Consider the following 20,411-nt stretch of genomic DNA (forward strand, 5'->3'; position numbering starts at 1 on the left):
AATCCTTCGGCCAAACCGTTGCTAAAATAAGTGGTCAATTAGAACTAGGCAGCATCCAGGATAATGAATCTACAAATTGGAATTTTCTTCTCATTGATTTTACACTCTCAGATCACCACACCTCATAATTTACTATCATTTTCTCTGAATCTGTTATAGGAGGTACAACGTATTTTTATCACACTGGCACATTTCCAGACTATCCTCTATGGTCTGGAGTAAATATACTGATGGGCAGTGTGCTCTTTTAGCTAAATTGCCGCACCTCTGGCTCAGGAATAGAAATACATAATACACCATGTATTGGTATATGGCTGAAGAATTTTCCAGATAAAATCTGACACAATGAGTTGATGGGGTCATGATTCAAAGGGCATGCTCAGACACATACAAAAAATCACTAAAATCCTATCACAAATTTTCCTGTATTTTAGGAACATTGTAGATGATTAATTGAGAGCAAAAACAGTCCGAGTTTATATCAGTTCATTTTTTTTCCATTTATTTTGTGATGAGGCCTTAGAACAATGGAATTTACATCACAGTAATCCATAAACAAAAACATCTGAAGTCACAAATAATACTCTGTAAAACTTTTTAAGTACAAAATATAAAACCAATACATTACACATACATTTTTTGCCAATCTTTTTTGATGGTCACAAATAACCATTGAACATTTCTATGAGATCTGGATTCCTTTGAAGGTAAGCTTCTTTTTTGAGTCAACACGGGTTAATACAGACAGGTTTTCTGGGTGAAAACAATATAACATATGATACAAATGATGTTGTGTCAGCCAACTAACGGTTAAAATTAAGATGGACGCTTACTGTGAACTGGAATACAAGGAGTAACTGCCATTGCAAATGAAGAGATGAATTTTCTGCAGCAATATACTATCTTCAAAGATAACTTTTTCATATTGAAATTTAAATATTATTTGAATAACAATCTAAGCTGTGGTTACTCATAGGAGTTACATTTACATTTTGAGATCAAAGTAGACAAAGTCAGAGCATTAAACTTTGTCAGCATGTACGGTGTTCAAAAATTGATTGTTTCACACAATATTTGAGTATAGCTTCTTAAAAAGAATTCGCTGCTCCCAACATAGCAAATGAGTTCCTAGTGTACATGAACTTTAAATGCCAAGCTGTTTTCATGTTGGTGTATTCTGATAAACTCACGTCACAAATATTCTTTGTAAAGGTCATTGATTATGAAGAAATCATGATGATATAACAATTTGATGTTTTTATTCTGTATGTGAATAGAGTATGACAAAAGCATATAAATGCTATTGTCTTGAATTTGAACAATTTATGATATACATCCTAGCCTTTGAGCTAACAACCAAACCATACTCAAAGTACTCTTTCTTCTTGCTGAAAATTCTCTTGATACTTTTGATGTGTACAGGAAATAAATGAGATAAATAGCTCAAGCTTTTGATAATGGTTTTCATTACATTAGGAAAACAATAACATTTTATTGTTATCAACCTCACAAGGAGATAAACAGCCCTGTGATCCAAAACTATAGAGTGGTTATGGGCACTTGGTATGTCACTCTATTCTCTTATATGATAAAAGTGATTTGTGACCCAAATGGCATCTTCAACACTGTACAAATCACTGTACAAATGTACACCTTCAACACTGAACAGCATTGGACTCTCAAAGTGAAATAGGCGCTAAAAATCCACTTTCATATCCCAAATTCATGACCATTGAATATGTTGAAGGTAGTATGCTTGTCAATGTTAACAGCCTTTGATGTAAAAGTACATCATTTACTGTCGCTGTATTGACTTGTGAACAAAGCCAGTATTTTGTGCATCTGGGGAATGCATAGTAATTGTAGCTTGTATACACCTATCATTGATTATTACATGTATTGTCCTCATCATTTGATTTAAGCTTATCATCTTATTCAATTTGTCACTTACTAGATTAAATGGATGCACAAAAATATAAAACAGTGAAATACATCACTTGTCAATTGTACCCACAATACTGTGTCAGATTTAGTTGCAGTGCTACTGTTCTTTGTTAAGCAAAGTATTGTAAATTTTCACTAGGTCTTTCATTGTGTTTGTTCTATATATACTGCATGAAGCATGTTGAAATACCAAGTATTCAGCTTGTAATTACATGTACAACCTATGTACAGGTATGTGACATACACTGTTATTGCTGACAGATGAATTCATGTCTGGACATAATTGAACAACATCATTCCATATCACACATAAGTAGCATCCCCGTTCTGACTAGGCAAATACTGGGTATTTCAACATGTCAGAAGACCACAATACAACTCGCTTCATGGAACAAAAAATTGAGTTAGATTAATACTGGAGCTGTAACATACACAAATGAGTGAGTGTATTAAACGTGCATACACACTACTAGCAATAATCACTTTTTTGACAAAGAGATTGGCGGCATTTTGTACTCTCTTTAAATCAACAGCTGGTATCATGCTATACCCTTTGCCATTTATAAATAAATAATATGAAGTATCACAGGTCTTTCAAAATTTCATGGGCAAGCGTACATAAAATTCTAACTTTGTGATGTAAATGCATAAATATGACAACTTTAATGACTGTTACTTTACACCTCAAAATTCTAACGTCATCCTCTTGAATGGAAATTCATCTCTGCATGTTTGAGGTAATTCACAGCTGGAAAATCTTACAAAATCCTTTACATATTGTTATCACTTGCAAAAATGCTACTTTATAAATAAACAATTTTGCACTTGTGTGGAATTCAAGGACAGGGTTAAATACACAGCTTTCACCTAGTGTATAACTCACTTTCAAGAAGATTGATCGTTTTTCATCGGATAACATTGGTTTCTCATTCAGGAATTCATCAACTGGCAGTGTTGGTCTATCAAAACCTATGCTACCTTCACAATCATTTTCAGAAAAATTTCAAAAGACATGACATGATTTCACCATCTCCTACACTGGTACATGGCCACTGGGTTGACTCAGAGGGGAGAGAATAGAAATCTTCACATGTAAGTCCGCATTGCAGTTCACAGTAAGCGATTGAAGTGAGATATTCAGTTGTTCTTTAGCGCTGGACTGAGATCACTGAAATAAACATGCTGGAGAGCCTCCTCTGCAGACATTCGAAGAAGTGGATTGCACACCAATAAATGCTGTGAACACCAAAGGGAAAATTCATGAATGCACAGAAAAACACACGGTGATACTATGATAACATCACAAACATCACAAAACCCTGTGTGGATTGAATTTGAAAGGAAGGAAAGAAACGACCTTTACTAGGAGTATGAAAGAATTCAATCTTTTCAGAATGACCAGTTGGTTGAAAACTATTGTTTTCAAGGCAAGGTCAGACCTATTATTACAGCAAACTTGAGGAATGGTGGAAGGGCTGTTTCACATTGTTTTAAAATTCGCACTTGCAATGACAATTCACAGTCTTTATTTTCACAAGGTTTCAATCACTATCAGCAATCTTTTAAAATTTCCACAAGGTTCAAAACATTTAAAAATTTGCACAAGGTATTGAGAGAAAGTCCCTTTCAACTCATAAGTCAACAAAATGCCTTTCCGCTAAATTTTAGATTTAATGCTTAACTGTTCACAGGGTACACTTGCACCAGATCAGACCATCCAGAAGTTTCTATCATATTTGCATATTTGCCGATGAATTGAGTAGAATAGCAATGAACTATGGATGATTATATCATACCAGTATATTGATGGCCCAAATACAGCGATCTGATTGGTTGAGACATGAAAAGAACCATGGTACATGTATATTGGTGTTATACCACGGCTGGCATACGCGCAAGCTCTCAACTTGAGCAAAAATCCATTTTTGACGTTCCACGCCAGCATTTCAATATACTGCTATGATATAATAGCAATAAATCACACCCAGCGATGGTATACCACTCGATTTTGACCATTTCACTTCATATATGCACTCGCTATCGCTCGTGCATATATGTTGTGAACTGGTCAAAATCAAGTGGTATACCTTTGCTGGGTGTGCTTTATTGCTTAAATATTTATTGTATACAATACTTTGTTTGAACTGCCGACATCTTAACAGATTTATCTTCACAGAATAATAAATTATTTTCAGCTTAACTGATAATGAAATATGTAAACACAGTAAGATTTTTTTATCTGAAGATAAACATTTTTATGACAATTACACAAAGTGTGCAGAAATATGGAGCAGCACCAGCATTGTCATACCAATGCATAACATGACACAGATTTGGAGTTTATAGACACTTGTGGATACTATCAACATTTGGGTTGGATAATTGTAGGGGAGTTTCTTCCTCACAACATTATTATCACTCCTTATTGTCAATTTTTTTGTCCATCATTTTTGCACCATTTTGCCTTTGCCATGTGCCAGTGTGGAAGCCATGTAAGTCAAACCAGTAAACTCCGAAATGAATAGTGAATACGATATGACAACCTTACCTGAAGTAAATCTCTTCCTTTAGTTGACAGTTTTGGTACCACAGAGACAAGGTGAGTGGTAACTTGATAGATTGGATATGGCTGAAGTCAGAAATGGAAGAGAAAACAGAAAAAGTCAACACAGTGATTTCTGTTTGTATGTACCTTCAGATAGCGTCTGTCAGCATCTAGGTCACATGTGATTGATAAATTGAAACATATATCACAAGATTTATATCACAGTGAACATGGACTTGGGATGACCACTGGCAATTTAATGTTACCACCATTCACAACTTGCAAGTCGCAATCAGGTTCATCCTCAGTTTCAAAACAAGATGTTAATCAAGCCTTCATTCTTTCATTTCTAAGCTAATTACAGGTAATGAAAAGATTGTTTAAAACAGACAGAGACTATCAATTCAGAACCTCTACAGTTTATAATGCATAACAATGAATATTTATTGATAACAAACTTCTATTTATGTACAGAATTTAAATTGTCAAAATTTAATGTAGTTGAAACACTTTTTTAACTCACAAACCTTTCTTTCTCTCTGGAAACTTAAAGGGCTGCATTATTGGAATAGTCTTAATACACTATTTGATAACAGCTTAGTGAAAGGGTACCTCAATTTGTGATCGATATAATTGACCTTTAACCTTTCAAATCAAATTTTGCTTAGACATGATTTAATTGTAAGTGTAGCATCTACTTTTTGTTGACCTTATTCAAGATCACTTGTATAGTATGTTCCAAAATAAGTGGTTCATATGGCCACTTTAAAAACCAAAGCAAGACAGTAGCATACTCCTGCAAATGTGTACAATAAACCTATGAAGGGAGAGCTAAAATGTGCTGAACAAGGATGGAAATTTTGCCAAGAGCAAACTATTACATTTTTGTTGATACCTACCCTGTACTCTGGCAGCTTTGTGATCCCTGCCCAGGTGTCTTCTGTTGGCGTCCCTAAGAGTTTAAATATCCTCTTGATTTGGTCGTCCACATCATTCCCAGGGAACAGTGGCCTTCCAGCATTGGCTAGCTCTGTGGAAACAAATGGGATGAATAATGATGCATGGGTAAACACTGTAAGCACTCTGTCTGAATAGGCAAGAAAATTCTGTTATATGCACTAGGATTTTTTTTCAAAGTTCTAGGAACTAAAAATTCATTAAGAAAGACTGGGATATTTCACTTCTAAATATACACACACATTTTGATACTGTCTCTCCTTTTGAAGTACCCTCTCCTATAAGATAGCCACAGTAAATATCAAATGAAATCACATTTTTTCATTGACAGTAACTGTATATTTTCTTCTTTTGGACTGTATTACTGTGGCACTGTTAGATTACTACTGGACTTTACTATGTAAATAACAAACATATGGCAAACATCTGTTTGCTAATCTGTTGATGGCAATGGGTTTACCTGCAAATATACAACCTGCAGACCACATGTCAATTGATGTGGTGTACAGTTTGGCACCAAACAAGACATCAGGTGGTCTGTACCATAGAGTGACAACTTCAGCTGAGTAACAGCGGACGGGAATGCCAAACGCACGGGCTAAACCAAAATCAGCCAATTTCAGTTCACCATTCTGGAAAGTTAGAAACAGTGAAATACATTTCAGAGAAAACTACTTGGATTTGTTGATAAATTTTAAATTTAATTTTGTAGCTGACTTTCCTTATTGGAACGCAGTTCAACTAAGATCATTAGTCTGATAGAATATGACATTCACTGATTTGGCTCACTTTCGAAAAAGAAAGATTTTAAACTTTCACCACAAGGGGCGCTGTTCTAGACTGGAAGTGAGGGCTGATATACTCTCGAGTATACCAGTACAGTACCTGTACGAGTGAACAACCAATGCAGACACTACAAATCACCTTTTGTTAATGTTAATGTTTTCAAACTATTCACTTGTGTCCAGAACTTACAAGAAATGCTGAAATTCTTTTGTACCGTGTAGGTATCTCAATGAACTGTGCATAAATAAAGGCAGGAGAGTTGAGGTACATGAGTATTCTATATTAACAGAGAATCATCAGCATAAAATTTTAACCAAAACAATCCACACTGATTTAATCTGCATAAATGAAGACTAATTCACCACACATCTTGCACTATGAGATATCATGGGACCAAAAACAGCTATGTTGGCATAATTTAAGTGGTTGTACCTTACCTTGTTTATAAGTAAATTCTGGGGTTTCAAATCTCTGTGTAAAACATTGTGACTGTGGCAAAATGCTAATCCTCTCAACAACTGGTACATGAAAGACTGAAAAGAGAGAAATGGTACAAAAATTACACCCGGTGCATGAAGACACAGACGAGACAATTTTATGCCTGAAGATGACATGGTCTGCAGACTCCAGCAATTGTATGCTGTACAGAGATTTTATAACAGATATTTATTTTTCACTCTGAGAATCTTTCTTTTCACTATTTGCTTATTGCATTGCAAGCAATACAATATAATGTGTAACAATAATTTGGTCTCACATGAAACCAAATCGGATTTTGATACAACCATATAATTTGACTGATTAAAGTTACAAGAGACCAAATGACCATACTGAATAATTAAGACAAACTAAGAACGTCTTTAAAGGTTTAAACTGAGAAACCACCTTCGTAATGCATTGTACCAGCACATTATAGATACATTGTGATCTTTTTTTTTCCAGAGATTACAGGTACTGGTCATATCACCAGCCATAAGTACATCCTGTGCACAAGCTAACAATGGTGACATTTAGTGTCATACACTGCTCACTTGATAAACTTTCGCAATCCTAAAACTACCCATTCTAAACTTTTGCAATCCTGAAACTACCCATTCTTATCGATAACTGAAACTCCCGTTTTATGTCCAAGGGATTTTAATCACTCTTCTTCACCTACCTTGACTACATCTGAATCTATTTCTCCATTGCAACTATCAAAATACTTTTTCAAATCTTGGTCACAGTACTCAAACACAAGTGTCAACTTCTTTTCACTGTGTAGCACATCATGTAGTCTCACAATATTCTTGTGTTTCAATTCTTTGAGCAGACATATCTCCCTCAAAGCTGAACTAGGTACCCCCTGAAATTGAATCACATTCTGGAATTAGTAATTACCAGATAATCTCTTTTATGGCTAAGCTTTATGCAACATTATTGCTTTCCATGAAGTGGTTAGATATGGTGTTCATAGGGTTGATCACAAGTGTTCTCATGACTTCTCACATAATTCATAATTAAAGATCCAAGTTTTTGAAGTTCACAGAACAGTATAGTGGCATGTCTAAACCAGTCTACAGATTTATAACCTAATTATACCCAAAACATGTCCATGGATTCAACCACTTGTTGATTTTGAATGAGCTACATGGATGCCCTGTTATTCTTTAAGAATTACACAGATATAAAACACTGTTAAGACTAGAACATCATGGTTTATGAAAATTTTAATTCCTGTAATCTCTTGGTTCTTTTTCCGAATCCTGGAGATTATTGTCATCTGAAGTACATGCACAACAGTTCAGTTACATGTTGGGGATATTTTGGTTGTACATGATGGAAAACTGCCAAAAAGGTTGTAAAATTCAAAGTTGATAAAATATCACTTCTGATGAACATTCTAGTGCAAATTAAACTATTTACCTCATCATCATCATCCAAGCGTACTCTCTTCAAAGCAACTATTTCTTGTGTTTCTTTATTCTTGGCCTTGAAAACAGTTCCATACGTTCCTGCAGGAGTGAATTTAGAGAGTAAGTTAATGTACATGCAAAATCACACGTTCGGATGGCGTTGCTTTCTATTTTGTATTGGTAGCTTTCTCCTTTGTTTATAATGTCTTCAAAGAAATGGTTATACTTTCTGAAGAAGTATCCCTAAGAATAGAAGGGTATCTTTAAAGATCCCGTATTTGACAGTCAAAACAGTCTAGGTTATTTTGACTATTTTTTTCGGAATCAGATTATCTTATCTTCAATGGTGAAAAAGAAATAACTGTTTTCCTTTGCACAATTGGTGTTTAAATCACCATAAGTTTTTTGTTTTTACTATAATTTTCTTGTAGTATCTTACATGATCTGTCATCACTCTTATGACAGTACAACGCTAATATGATTTTGTTTATGGGGTGCTTTACGTTATGTGATGCCTTCACAAATATCATCAAGGTGGATTTTCTGACCAAAACAGGAAACAAGAACTGGTGATATAACATTGTAAGTGGGATTCAATATCATCAAGGTGGATTTTCTGACCAAAACAGGAAACAAGAATTGGTGATATAACCTGATAAAACATCATCCAATCAACATTCTATTATGTGTAAGAATTACTGTACAGATATTAGACTATTCCATTAAAGTCAGTACTAGTAGTAGTGTCCTGATACACATTGCTGTTTTTCACACTTTTTTGTTTGTTTTTTTTTGGCTTTTTGTTTTGTTTTGTTTTTGTGTGAAAAGACAAATGACAATTAAAGGGAAAGATTATCTCATTGCTACTGATAGCGAAAGAGTACAATGTACTATGTATTTAAGCCTCGGTCATGACGTCATCACTGTTTATGGGTGCCAAACTTTGGGCACACAGTCCATGTAGCCGACAATGAGATGCAAATGATATGCGGTAAAGGTCTCCTCGACTAACTTTCAGCTGGTTGCTCACTTTCTACTATTTTTCTAGTATTTTATACAAAGGCACAGACTTATTCTACCTGCAACTTAAAACTGATAGTAATTTTGTAGCTCATTCTTCACTATTTTTCATAGTTTTTGGTACCCGCTAACAGACACTTCGTGTTCGTGTCGGCATGGGTTACATCCATGGTGTCGGCTACATGGACGATCTGCCAAACTTTGCATAAATTTTGGAATTGACGCTAGAAAAATGGCATTTTCTTATAACACTTTTCTAGCTGTTGTAAGCGGGATCCAAAAAGGTGCCTTTGCCTTGCACCAAAGTAATTTTCTAGTGCTTTGACTCCGAGGGCCATCCACCACACTATTGACTTTCGATCCAGGACCCTGGCAAACGCCGAGTTCGGGGCGAGGGTTACATACACTAACTACATGTAGTGATGTACAGTGAATCAATTCGACGTAGCTGGAGACAACCATCGGCATCTTGCGTCTTGTAAGTCATCAGAAACGAGAACAACGGCATGTAAAGAACGTACTGGTTGTCAGTGTGTAAATATGCAGAATTGCTTCGACCGAAACCAAAGCGAAAACATTAAAATAGCGCTACCAACCTTCACCGATTTTCTCCAATTTTTCATATTTCTGCATCTCTGCTACTACACTAACTACTTCCGGTGGTGTTGAATGATGGGTATTATTGTTGACGGACCATTTTTCAAATTATCGGATTAATGTCGATGTAGTGATATATATGGACCATAGACTTTAAAGATAGGCGTACATGATCGACCTGCAAGTCAAAACTACAATCCTGTTTCAGTCCAATGGTCCAAAAGTACTTGACTCCAAGGTCATATATAGTCCCAGTATTTTTGCTAAGGTTAAAGGTCACTAGCAGACGACATGGCAGGCTGTGATTGGTCAAGTCTGAATCTACTGAAAGTTCATCCGCAAACATATTTATTTGAAATGTATATAATTATGAAAGTGAAAATCAAATTTAAGCATTCAGATCAGCATTTTAGATCGTATGCTTGGTATTAATATATTTAATATTTAAATTTTGACATTCTTTCCTAACGGAGAGGAGGAACTATTTTCTTTGACCGCGCTATTAAAAAAGGGAATCCCCAGCTGTTGCACGGTAGTTGTACACAAGTTGAAACATGGCTGCAACGATGAAGTTTAGAAAGTTGTATTTTGTCTTTGCTGTACTTTTCCTCTTTGCCCGCGTAAACTTTGCGGACGATGATGCTGAGGACATGGAAGATGAAGCAGGTTTGTTGTTTTAAAACATTGCAATATTTCTTTCGTATCTTTCCGTTCATTCAGTGTATGGAGCCAGCGATCAACTCATGCCCGACTTGCGAATGTCACCGCCCTCGACCAAGTTGCTGAGTGTGTGACATTTACTGTGCATCCAAGTGTCAAAGTTTGTTGCAATGCAAAAAAGTCAAGACGCCAGCGTTTCAAGATGTACCCATTACTATTTTCGTTTGTTATGGTTCGGTCAGTCTCTTTAAATTCAAGTGTTAGACCTTGATATTCAAGTTGTCGTGTCAGTATGTCACTGTCACTGTCAGAAAGCTACAGAAAAATAGCCAAGAAGTAAAAAGTATCGATATAGCCGATAATTCCATAGGTTCACTATATTTTTCGCAGTAGGCTTACATGCATTGTAGGCCAGATTTTTTGTTGTCATATGCATGTTTTGAATAGGGTATTTTATAATCTGAGGTACGAACTGAATGACACGTGTCCTAGCGTATTTTTGTTATGCAAATTAACGTCTTACTATGTAAATTAGTTCACTTTCAATGACAAAACCGTTTATATATATAATATATATATTATATATATATATAATATATATATATATATTATATATATATATATATATATATGTGTGTGTGTGTGTGTGTGTGTGTGGTGTGTGTGTGTGTTCCTTTTTATCTTTTATCTACAAGAATCTACTCTTCTAAACTTAGTATTTTGATGTTTCAATGTTTGTTGCTTTAAATAAGACAACAATACTGGCTTCTATGGAATTTATTACAGTTTAGATGTGTTGCTAATATTTTGAGGTTGCAGAAAAGAAATGCTCTATTTTGCAAAGTTTTGTTACTTCTATCGTAAGCTCTATTTCAGTTGTAGACTTTTTACTAATGTTTAGAAGTCTCTGTAAAAGAAATGCAGTATTTTTCAGTTTTGTGACTGCTATCCAAGTTCTTAGGTGAATGCAGAACTATGCTGTCAATTGTGGATTGCCGACATGATTACTGCATAGCTAGCTCACAATGGCCTGTGTTTATCAAAGTCTGTAGACTTGTAAAATCAGCCAATGCAAAATGAGAATTACCAATGCATAAATGACACATCAGTAAATTACTGTTGATTAGAATATTGAGTTTCAATATGCATTTACTATCAAGGCTCTCAAAGGAAGAACGTAGAAGTACACCATAGGCTTAAATTAGTATTTTAAGCTTACCATTGATTGATAATTATGGCTGATGATGTCGTCAACGTTGCATCTCTAGATGTTCTAAAAGATGTTCAACGTGATGATGATAGGCTGGACTAAAATTGAGTTGATTAGGTGAAAGTTGTTGCATTTGGTGAGCAGGTACTTCTGTATTCATTTTAGTTTCAATTATAATACACTGTGTATCACTGTAACTTGATGTTTTCTGTGTCTATTACAATTATTGTGTCTCATCTTTCAGGAGGAGAATCAGAAGAAGAGGAGATAGATGTCAAAGAAGAAGAAGGTGTTCTTGTACTCACAGAAAGTAATTTTGATGAAGTTATCGATAGTGAGGACATTGTTCTGGTAGAATTTTATGCACCCTGGTATGTCAGATTCAGTCTCCAGATTTTTCATTTTGGATCAAATACATGGAGGGGGTGTCAGAGTCCTAGCACCATCACAGTTACTGTGCTTCATCTGGGACAAAAGATGGATTGCTCTTCCCAAAATATTTAAATGATTAAAATTAAAACTTGCAAATGTGTTTGCAAGACTATTTTATTACAGTCATATTCTTCCATTCTTTCATAGCAAGAATTATAATATGAACCCTAAAAATATTGTTCTATCATCCTCAGCTTCTAAATGGACATGCATATCATCTCATGAACTTTCTTCTTAGCTTATGAAATGCCATTCTATGCTCTATGATGAGATATCAGTGTGATAAGTTAAATGTACCGTATGGTACTTCTTTAATTTGCTGCAAATCCATCATTATGCTCACCCATTAGTAAGTTCATTGTTATATATTGATGTAATAGACTAATTTGCATATGAACACCAAGTAATTTCCTGAAGAAGTTATTAATAATATATTGGCATGAGATACTAGTAATTCATATGCAGATGTTACACAGCTGTGAGTGTGCTGACTGTGGTTCTGTGAGGCCCAAAGCAAATACATTTAGCCAATGTGAAAGGACCACATCATCATTATCAATATGACACCTTTATTGTTGCAGGTGTGGGCACTGCAAAAAATTGGAACCTGAATATGCCAGGGCAGCCAAAAGGTTGAAAGAAAATGACCCTCCTGTAGTACTTGCCAAAGTTGACGCAACAGCTGAGGAGGACCTTGGCAGTAGATTTGAAGTGTCCGGATACCCAACCCTGAAAATATTCCGACAGGGTGAAATGTTTGATTATAAAGGACCCAGGGATGAAGATGGTAAGACCATGATTGTTTAGCTTCACCATATTCATATATTTTCTCACTGTAACCTGTACTTAAATTGGAAAAAGGTATTGCCACTGTATGTTTGGACATTTGAAAAAGTTAAGATTGCTGTGAAATATTGCAAAACTTTGTCCTGCCATTGGAAGCCACAAATATTCAACACATGGAAACCGTAACATTTTAAAGATCACATAGAATTGAATAACGCCAGGATCACAGAGTTGTTACTGCTATTTTCTGCCCTACGGGATATGCATTTACTGCCATATTACTGTCATAAAAGCTATGTGCCTTTGAAACTTAATGGTATAACCATATGTTTAAAAGGTAAACTCACTCTAATTTTAGAGCTCCAAATGGCCCAGTGCAATAATGCAAATCATTGTTTATTCAGGTATTGTGAAATACATGCAAGAACAGGCAGATCCCAACTGGACGCCACCACCAGAAGCTGTAATCGCCCTTACTACAGATAACTTTGATGATGTTATCAATAAGGAAGATATTATTTTGGTTGAATTTTATGCTCCATGGTAAGACTCTTTCATTGCACTTGCCTGTAATGATTCAAAATATAGACTTACAAATGGCCTACTAACAAATGATGTTTGGTTTATAATTCTGTTATTTCAAAGTACATTTTATTAAACTGAAAACACATCTGCCACAATATGTCATTAGAATATGCACTGTTCATGACAGTGGGTATCAAGTTGTTCACTGCAGACTTCTAATTATCTCCGTTTGTTCTGTAAAATTTTCATCATCGGTAATAGTGTCACATGTATAATTTAAGCTGTTCCAGGAGGCATTTTGTAATGACGTTAAATTTAGTACCGCATCAGCATTTCAATAGCCAGTTATACAAGATGCAAAATTTAGCAAACAGAAATACAAACTTTAATGGTGCATAAATTGTGACATTGGACTCCAGATGATCCAATTTGCATACTCATCTGATTAACTTTGCAAATCTTCATACTTAGGATTGAATTTGAATTTTTTGAAACATTTTATTTTGTTCTCAATGTTAGTTACCACCAATATGGCTACAAATGTTTTTGCTAAGGTTATGGAAGATTGGTAATGATTTTGGAACCATATTAACATATAATCTTAAAATCTGATAGCATTGATATGCAAAGGGGAAAGCCAGTAATATGACTTGGGAACCTTGGTTGCATTGACCTGCTTACCGCCCTTAACAAAAGCACTGCCTATGTGGTACTGTCACTTTCAAAGTGCTTAAATTGCAACATGTTTTCCTTTGCAGGTGTGGCCATTGTAAGAAATTGGCACCAGAATATGAAGCTGCTGCCCAGGTACTCAAAGATAATGATCCGCCAATCCCATTGGCTAAAGTAGATGCAACAGCAGAATCATCAATTGCACAAAAATACGGTGTCACTGGATATCCCACCATGAAAATATTCCGCAAAGGCAAAGAGTATGAATACAATGGACCAAGGGAAGAATATGGTAAGATTTAACGATTTCATTAATTTGGAAAATTTGAGCTTTGAAAAAAATCACCCTGCATTTTTCACGTGATATCAGTCGGCAATTAACCTTGCTGCTACTGTTAGTCCTAAATCTGATTTTCAGTGAAAGAAAGTGCTTTGCTTCCTAATACCAAAACTCTTCAATTTTAGCAGTACAGAAGTAGTGATACCATGATTAGACCCATGTCAAAAATTGACAATACTTAATGAACATAAAAATCAAAGGAATGTGACTTTCACATCCCAAACTTATGTTTCGGCATTGTTTATGAATAAAGTCATGTGAGGATTTAGGAGAATTTCAAAATAATTGCAGTGTCACAGTTCAGCTGTTCATTATATATTTGATGGCACATGAATGTTCACATATCCAGTGAAGACATCCAGTTTCTACATCCCTGCCTTGGCATTGCTTTTGATAGTACTACTGAAGTATGTCACCATAGGTGTGAGCAAAAATTAAATTTTTATTAGATAGCCAAACATGTAAGTCAGTACACCTGCTTACAGATTGCTTGCATCTGGCAGGCCGTGTCAATGTGACTCGATAGGAACATTTGTTTTAGATTAGTCTACACCTCTCAGACGCCACTGCATTTGTTACAAACACAGTTTTGCAAAACTGTAGATAGCAGTTGCAACTCATGCAATTCAGACTGTATAACAACTCATGCAATTTTGATGAACCACTCAGTAAACACTAAAGGTACAAACTATCTTCTATTTTCTTCCAGGAATCATCAAGTACATGAAAGGCCAGGCTGGTGACAGTTCAAAGTTACTTCAAGACAAGAAAGCTGTCAAGAATTTCCTCAGCGATGATTCTGATGTTGCCATCGTAGGATTTTTTGAAAACGATGAAGATAAACTGTTCAAAACATACCTTGATGCAGGTAGGTCTGTCTTGAGTACATTTCAAAAAAGTAGTAATACTAGTATTGAATGATTTGAACAACTTCAGGGCAAGAGAGAGGGTGAAATTTAGAACACAGTTGTTCAGATAGCCTTGTATAAGAACATTGCTGTTTCCTTTGATAAGGAAATGAAATATGAAGCTAACAGACAATATTCTATGTTGCTTTGTTCAAACATATCCAAATTTTTATTTTTGATTTTTGTCATTGGAAGTATTTTCTTTTTCTGACAGAAAGTAGACAAACTGGTGCAAAGGGGCTAGTTAACATATTGTGAGATGAATTATGCTTTAAGGTGGTGTAGCAAGTTGGTTCAAATTTTCATCGATGAATATTACCATAATGAGCACTGACTACTGTGTTGGATAAAATCTGTGGAACTTGAAAATTTATTTAAATGAATGTGATAATTTATTGTTTGGTGTGTATGTACAATGTTCTTGCGTGGGTTTTTTTTTCACAAGTTCAATTTGTATTACAAATTGGTCTCTCCTGCAGGTAATAATTTACGAGATGATTTCAGCTTTGGTCATACCTTTGACAAAGATGCTCTTGAATCCTACAAGGCCAAGGCTGGGTCTGTCATCGTTTTTGTACCTGAAAGGTTCCAGAGCAAGTATGAACCCAAGAGGCATGTCTTTGATAAGGTCAGTAAATAGTCATATAATTCGGGTCAAAATTCTGTAACCTATATGCAGAACAGTGGTTTCAACTTTCTTAGGTTGTTTTCTGTTTATGGTTACATGACATAACTCGACCATCACTTGAAAATTTTTCATGAACAGCTGTTCATCAGTCTTACAGCATATCTGCTTGTTGCATCTTTAAAATCATTACCTATACTCAGCTGTGATAAATTTTCATGTGCATGTAAGTGTACTCAAAATAGTTTGGAAATGATGAAACCTCTTTATATCAACATCAATGTTATAGGGACTTGTCAAGTAAGGACAGATTTTACTTGCCATGTGCATGAAATTTAATTGAATTTCAATTGTGTTATGAGATGAGGACAGTACAGGCAGTTTAAGTGCTTTCAAAGGTGTTGCTGTATGACAGGTTTCTCTGGATGGATGCAATCGTTTCTTGTCTCGCATATATTTTAGTTTCTGTACTTGTATTTAATTACAGAAATATCAATGACGAGTCTTTGGAATTTCACACAGTTAATAAACTTTTGCTCTGTTCTCCTCTGCAGGCCAGCGCAACAGCCAAACAACTTCAAGATTTCTACAAAGACCATCAGGTACCCCTAGTTGGGGAAAGAACCTCTGACAATGAGAAGAAGAGATACACCAAGAGACCCCTGTTGATAGTCTACTACACAGTTGATTTCAGCTTTGATCATAGAGTTGGTGAGTTACTCTCAGAGTTTTCAGTGTTGGACTGAAACTTTCCAGGCAAGTCCTGCTTACAATAGGCCTTATCTGGAATAATATGGCATGCCCTGGCTATTGCACTTTCTGTCATTGTAAATGTACATGATAACATGTTTACACAAGGCCAAAATAGATAGCGATGTCAGGGCAATGATGTCACAGCAAAATTTCAAAGGGGGAAATGCTTGTTTGTGTGCTTGTTTACTCTTAGGTGTTGTTCTTGTTTATACTTCGATGTCCTTATTGTTTACACAGGTGTTGTGATTTTTGTTTTAATCACTTTTAACTTTAAAATCTTGGTTTCACCCATGTGAATGTCATCATATAGACTATACAGGAATATGATATGTAATGATGAAAGGAATGGATTGCATAATGTCAGCAAAGGGATAGAGATACCATTACAACCATTGTGTGGTATACTATCACATCAGCTAAGCGCTGTTGATATGTGTTACAATTTGCCGTTGTGTACTAGCTTATCCGATTTTCAAAGTGATATTGGCAATGCAGTGCAGCATAAATCACATTTGTGGCATGTTTTATGTTATTTCACCAGCTGGCTACTGGTTTAATGCAGCATGTAAATTTCAAGATTTTTAAAGTTTATCAAACTAATATGGCAATGTTACTGCATGCTGACGCTGAAGGCTTTTGCATTTTTGTTATTTTTGGTCAAGTTTTTGTTATCATCCATGTTTGTGATTGCTGTGTACTCATTTCCAGACATTCCAATTGACAAGTTTTCAGCTTTCATCAAGTTCACAGTAAAAAACTTTGGCATATTTTCTCATTCAAGTTCACTGACAGCATACTTTGGTACATGTAATTTTCAGCCACTCAAATATGGAGGAACAAAGTCCTAGAAGTAGCCAAGGACTTCAAAGATATCACCTTTGCCATCGCTGATGAAGATGATTATTCTAAAGAAGTGGCAGAGTTTGGATTGTCAGAGAGTGGTGAGGAGATAAGTGTTGGTCTCTTCAGTGAAGATGGAAGAAAATTCAGAATGGAACCAGACGAAGAGTTCAGCGTTGATAGTCTACGAGAATTTGTTGAAAAATTCAAAGATGGTAAGTACTCTGTGTATTTTATCTTGTTATCACACAAAAAAGCATAATGGCATCATTTCAAGTACTTCCTACACAAACTTCATTTTTTTTATATGATTTTTTTTGGGTGTGTTTTTTCCCCATCCACTTATTGTACCCATACCAGAGAAAATTTTATTCCCAAAATATGTAAATGCACTGAAGCCTGACTGAGGACATGAGACGCACACATTGGCCTCATATGGCATGCTATTTATAGACATTGAAGTTTTGATATCATACTAAATTTTCCTGCATGAGAAAAAGTTTCAGATTAATTTCTCCAATAATAGTTTAGTTTTCTATTCAATTTCAAAGCAGTATTAACTCCCAAAGATATCATAGAAATCATACTAACGTATGTACCCTTGATAGCACACTGAATAAATGTTTCTAAACCATGGCAAACAATACCCTCCACGTAACCCCTGAAATCACATTGGTTTGGTCTGATTTCACTGTTCTCGATGGCATGGCTGGACTGACATGTTGGAAAAGAGGTGAAATAATTAATGATTAGCATAAGTTTTTGTTTGCTTTGCCAAATGGTAATTCTTCAAAGGTTTAAAATAAAACCTATGACAACACCGCTCATTTGGTGCTGTCTCATGCAGAGATGCTGACCTCTTTTAACCTGTTTTTGACAGGTGAACTTGAACCAGTCATCAAATCACAGCCAGCTCCCAAGAAGAACGATGGACCCGTGAAGATTGTAGTCGGCAAGACCTTTGACAAGATTGTGCTGGATAAATCTAAAGATGTACTCATAGAGATGTATGCACCCTGGTGTGGACATTGCAAGAATCTTGAACCCATTTACAAGAAACTCGGCAAGAAATACAAGAAAGACAAGAATTTAGTCATTGCCAAAATTGATGCAACAGCCAATGATTTGCCACCAAATTATGCAGCTAATGGTTTTCCTACCATTTACTTTGCACCAACAGATAAGAAAGACAGTCCCATCAAGTTTGATGGCGCCAGAGATTTAGACGGTTTCACTAAATTTATAGAAGAGAAGGCCACAGTCTCACTAAAATCCAGAGCCAAAGATGAACTTTAACATTTCCAAAACCTCTTCGATGCTGTGTAAACAGCTGTGCCTTGTCTTCTGCTAAGAAGATTGTACCATTATTTTAGGGGAGGGCAGCCTGCTTGATGAGGGTGCTTTCTACTTGCATTCCAGTACAGTAGAGCCTTAACAGTAATAGTTGAATCCAGACTAGGAGTACCTTGCCTTTACTACCACTTCAGGTTCATCAAACTTGATCAGATCAGCTATAAGTGGCTGGTTTCATTATCCAAGTTCAGATGAATGCTTTGAAAATACTTAAAGGGGCATACATTTTGAGTTGGTACACCCAATGTTTTACATTCATTTTTAATCCAGTTGATAATTTTTACATTCAGTTCAATCTCATTAGAAATATCTCTGTTTAAGGTTCGACTGTCTTCGTAAAATGTTTTCCATTTATAGTATGAGTTTTTTTCTGTCTCCATGTCTGTATTCATGTCTAACATGCCAAAATGCCTATAATTTATCAGGCAACAAAGTATCCGGTAACCATCTGTAGTGTCACAAAATGTGCAACGGAGAGTACAAGGTGATCATGTAGTATATATTCCTATGCAATTGGCAACACTTGTAGTAATGCACTTCCAGTGAGTTTTCACTCAGTTTTCTTTGTTCCCTTCAGCTGGAAATTTGAGACTGTAAGTTTGAACTGTGAGAAACTTCCCGGCTTGCATACACCTGATGTATTATGTTCCTACAAGGAAGATTTTTTTTATACTGGACAATGCCAGCTACATAGGAGAGATTGACATCATATTTATTTTTAATCAGAAGCAAAATGTATATTTTAAATTGCACATCGACAAAACCTGTACAATGGTTCCGGTCAAACCTGTATTGGAAACTTGAGCCTATGTCACAATTTCATTGTATTTTTCAGTCTACCACAAATGTCATTGCTCAAACTCTACGAGAAGTACCAGTAATTTATTGAGCTGACAAACTCACCTCTTTATAGTACACCTTTGGTGATGGAAATTCTGGGTCTTTTCAGCCAGAAACCAATAAAGATAAAAGTACCGTAGTCTTGTAAAATGTGGTCTTTGATGATCTTGTTTTACACCACCACAGGCTCTTCCAACCCTTGTGTAGAACCTCCCCAACCCCCCACCCCACCTTTTACTTTCCAGCTGTTGCCTGACATATCCATGGAAGACATCTGGATTGTACCGTATATTAATAAAAGAGGACTAAGCTAACAGCCAGCTTCTGCTCATGTACGATATGTATTTTGCTAATGGTGGGACCGCATTGTTAGTGCTGTGCCACAAAGTGATATTAACCTGTGGTATGTCCTATTGGTGAATATGATGTACCCCTATGTCACAATTTCATTGTATTTTTCAGTCTACCATAAACATCATTGCTCAAACTCTACGAGAAGTACCAGTAATTTATTGAGCTGACAAACTCACCTAATTATAGTACACTTCTGGTGACCGAAAAATTTGCAATTTTTCAATGTGATGACGTTGGGCTGCCATATATATTTCTTAAAATTCCAAAAGCTCTGAAACTTTGCTTTGTCTGTCAGCTCACTTTACACCAGTTTTCTCTTTTGGCTTCATTTAGTTTCAAACATGAAAGTTTAATAGGAAACAGTTAGGC

At 35.7% G+C, this 20,411-nt stretch overlaps 2 protein-coding genes across 2 annotated transcripts; one reads left to right on the forward strand and one right to left on the reverse strand.

The window, feature by feature from the left end:
* Positions 1 to 472: 472 nt before the first annotated feature.
* On the reverse strand, positions 473 to 9,968 carry LOC139140378 (cyclin-dependent kinase 5). Its single transcript, XM_070709587.1, has 8 exons — positions 9,744 to 9,968; positions 8,138 to 8,226; positions 7,392 to 7,577; positions 6,670 to 6,765; positions 5,907 to 6,078; positions 5,389 to 5,519; positions 4,493 to 4,573; positions 473 to 3,180 (listed from the first exon to the last, which is right to left on the reverse strand). The coding sequence occupies exons 1-8, from the start codon at positions 9,778 to 9,780 to the stop codon at positions 3,082 to 3,084; spliced, it is 891 nt and encodes a 296-aa protein (XP_070565688.1). The 5' UTR covers positions 9,781 to 9,968; the 3' UTR covers positions 473 to 3,081.
* A 94-nt stretch (positions 9,969 to 10,062) lies between these two features.
* Positions 10,063 to 19,838, forward strand: LOC139140375 (protein disulfide-isomerase A4-like). The gene is made up of 10 exons (XM_070709582.1): positions 10,063 to 10,410; positions 11,859 to 11,985; positions 12,628 to 12,833; positions 13,237 to 13,375; positions 14,116 to 14,321; positions 15,079 to 15,237; positions 15,757 to 15,905; positions 16,457 to 16,613; positions 17,474 to 17,710; positions 18,376 to 19,838. Exons 1-10 carry the CDS (start codon positions 10,299 to 10,301, stop codon positions 18,789 to 18,791), a joined length of 1,908 nt encoding a protein of 635 aa, XP_070565683.1. The 5' UTR covers positions 10,063 to 10,298; the 3' UTR covers positions 18,792 to 19,838.
* Positions 19,839 to 20,411: the final 573 nt, after the last annotated feature.

The sequence above is a fragment of the Ptychodera flava genome, chromosome 9 (assembly GCF_041260155.1).
Source record: "Ptychodera flava strain L36383 chromosome 9, AS_Pfla_20210202, whole genome shotgun sequence".
NCBI classification, from domain to species: Eukaryota; Metazoa; Hemichordata; class Enteropneusta; family Ptychoderidae; genus Ptychodera; species Ptychodera flava.

Bases quoted from the DNA above. Each gene is read 5' to 3' on its own strand.
- LOC139140378 (XM_070709587.1), bottom strand. From the start codon at position 9,780: ATGCAGAAATATGAAAAATTGGAGAAAATCGGTGAAG. The intron at 8,227-9,743 runs GTTGGTAGCGCT...TCACTCCTGCAG, and splicing joins ATTGGAGAAAATCGGTGAAG to GAACGTATGGAACTGTTTTC. The intron at 6,766-7,391 runs GTAGGTGAAGAA...CTCTCTTTTCAG, and splicing joins TAGATTCAGATGTAGTCAAG to TCTTTCATGTACCAGTTGTT.
- LOC139140375 (XM_070709582.1), top strand. From the start codon at position 10,299: ATGGCTGCAACGATGAAGTTTAGAAAGTTGTATTTTGTCTTTGCTGTA. The intron at 12,834-13,236 runs GTAAGACCATGA...TTGTTTATTCAG, and splicing joins AGGACCCAGGGATGAAGATG to GTATTGTGAAATACATGCAA. The intron at 15,906-16,456 runs GTCAGTAAATAG...TCTCCTCTGCAG, and splicing joins AGAGGCATGTCTTTGATAAG to GCCAGCGCAACAGCCAAACA.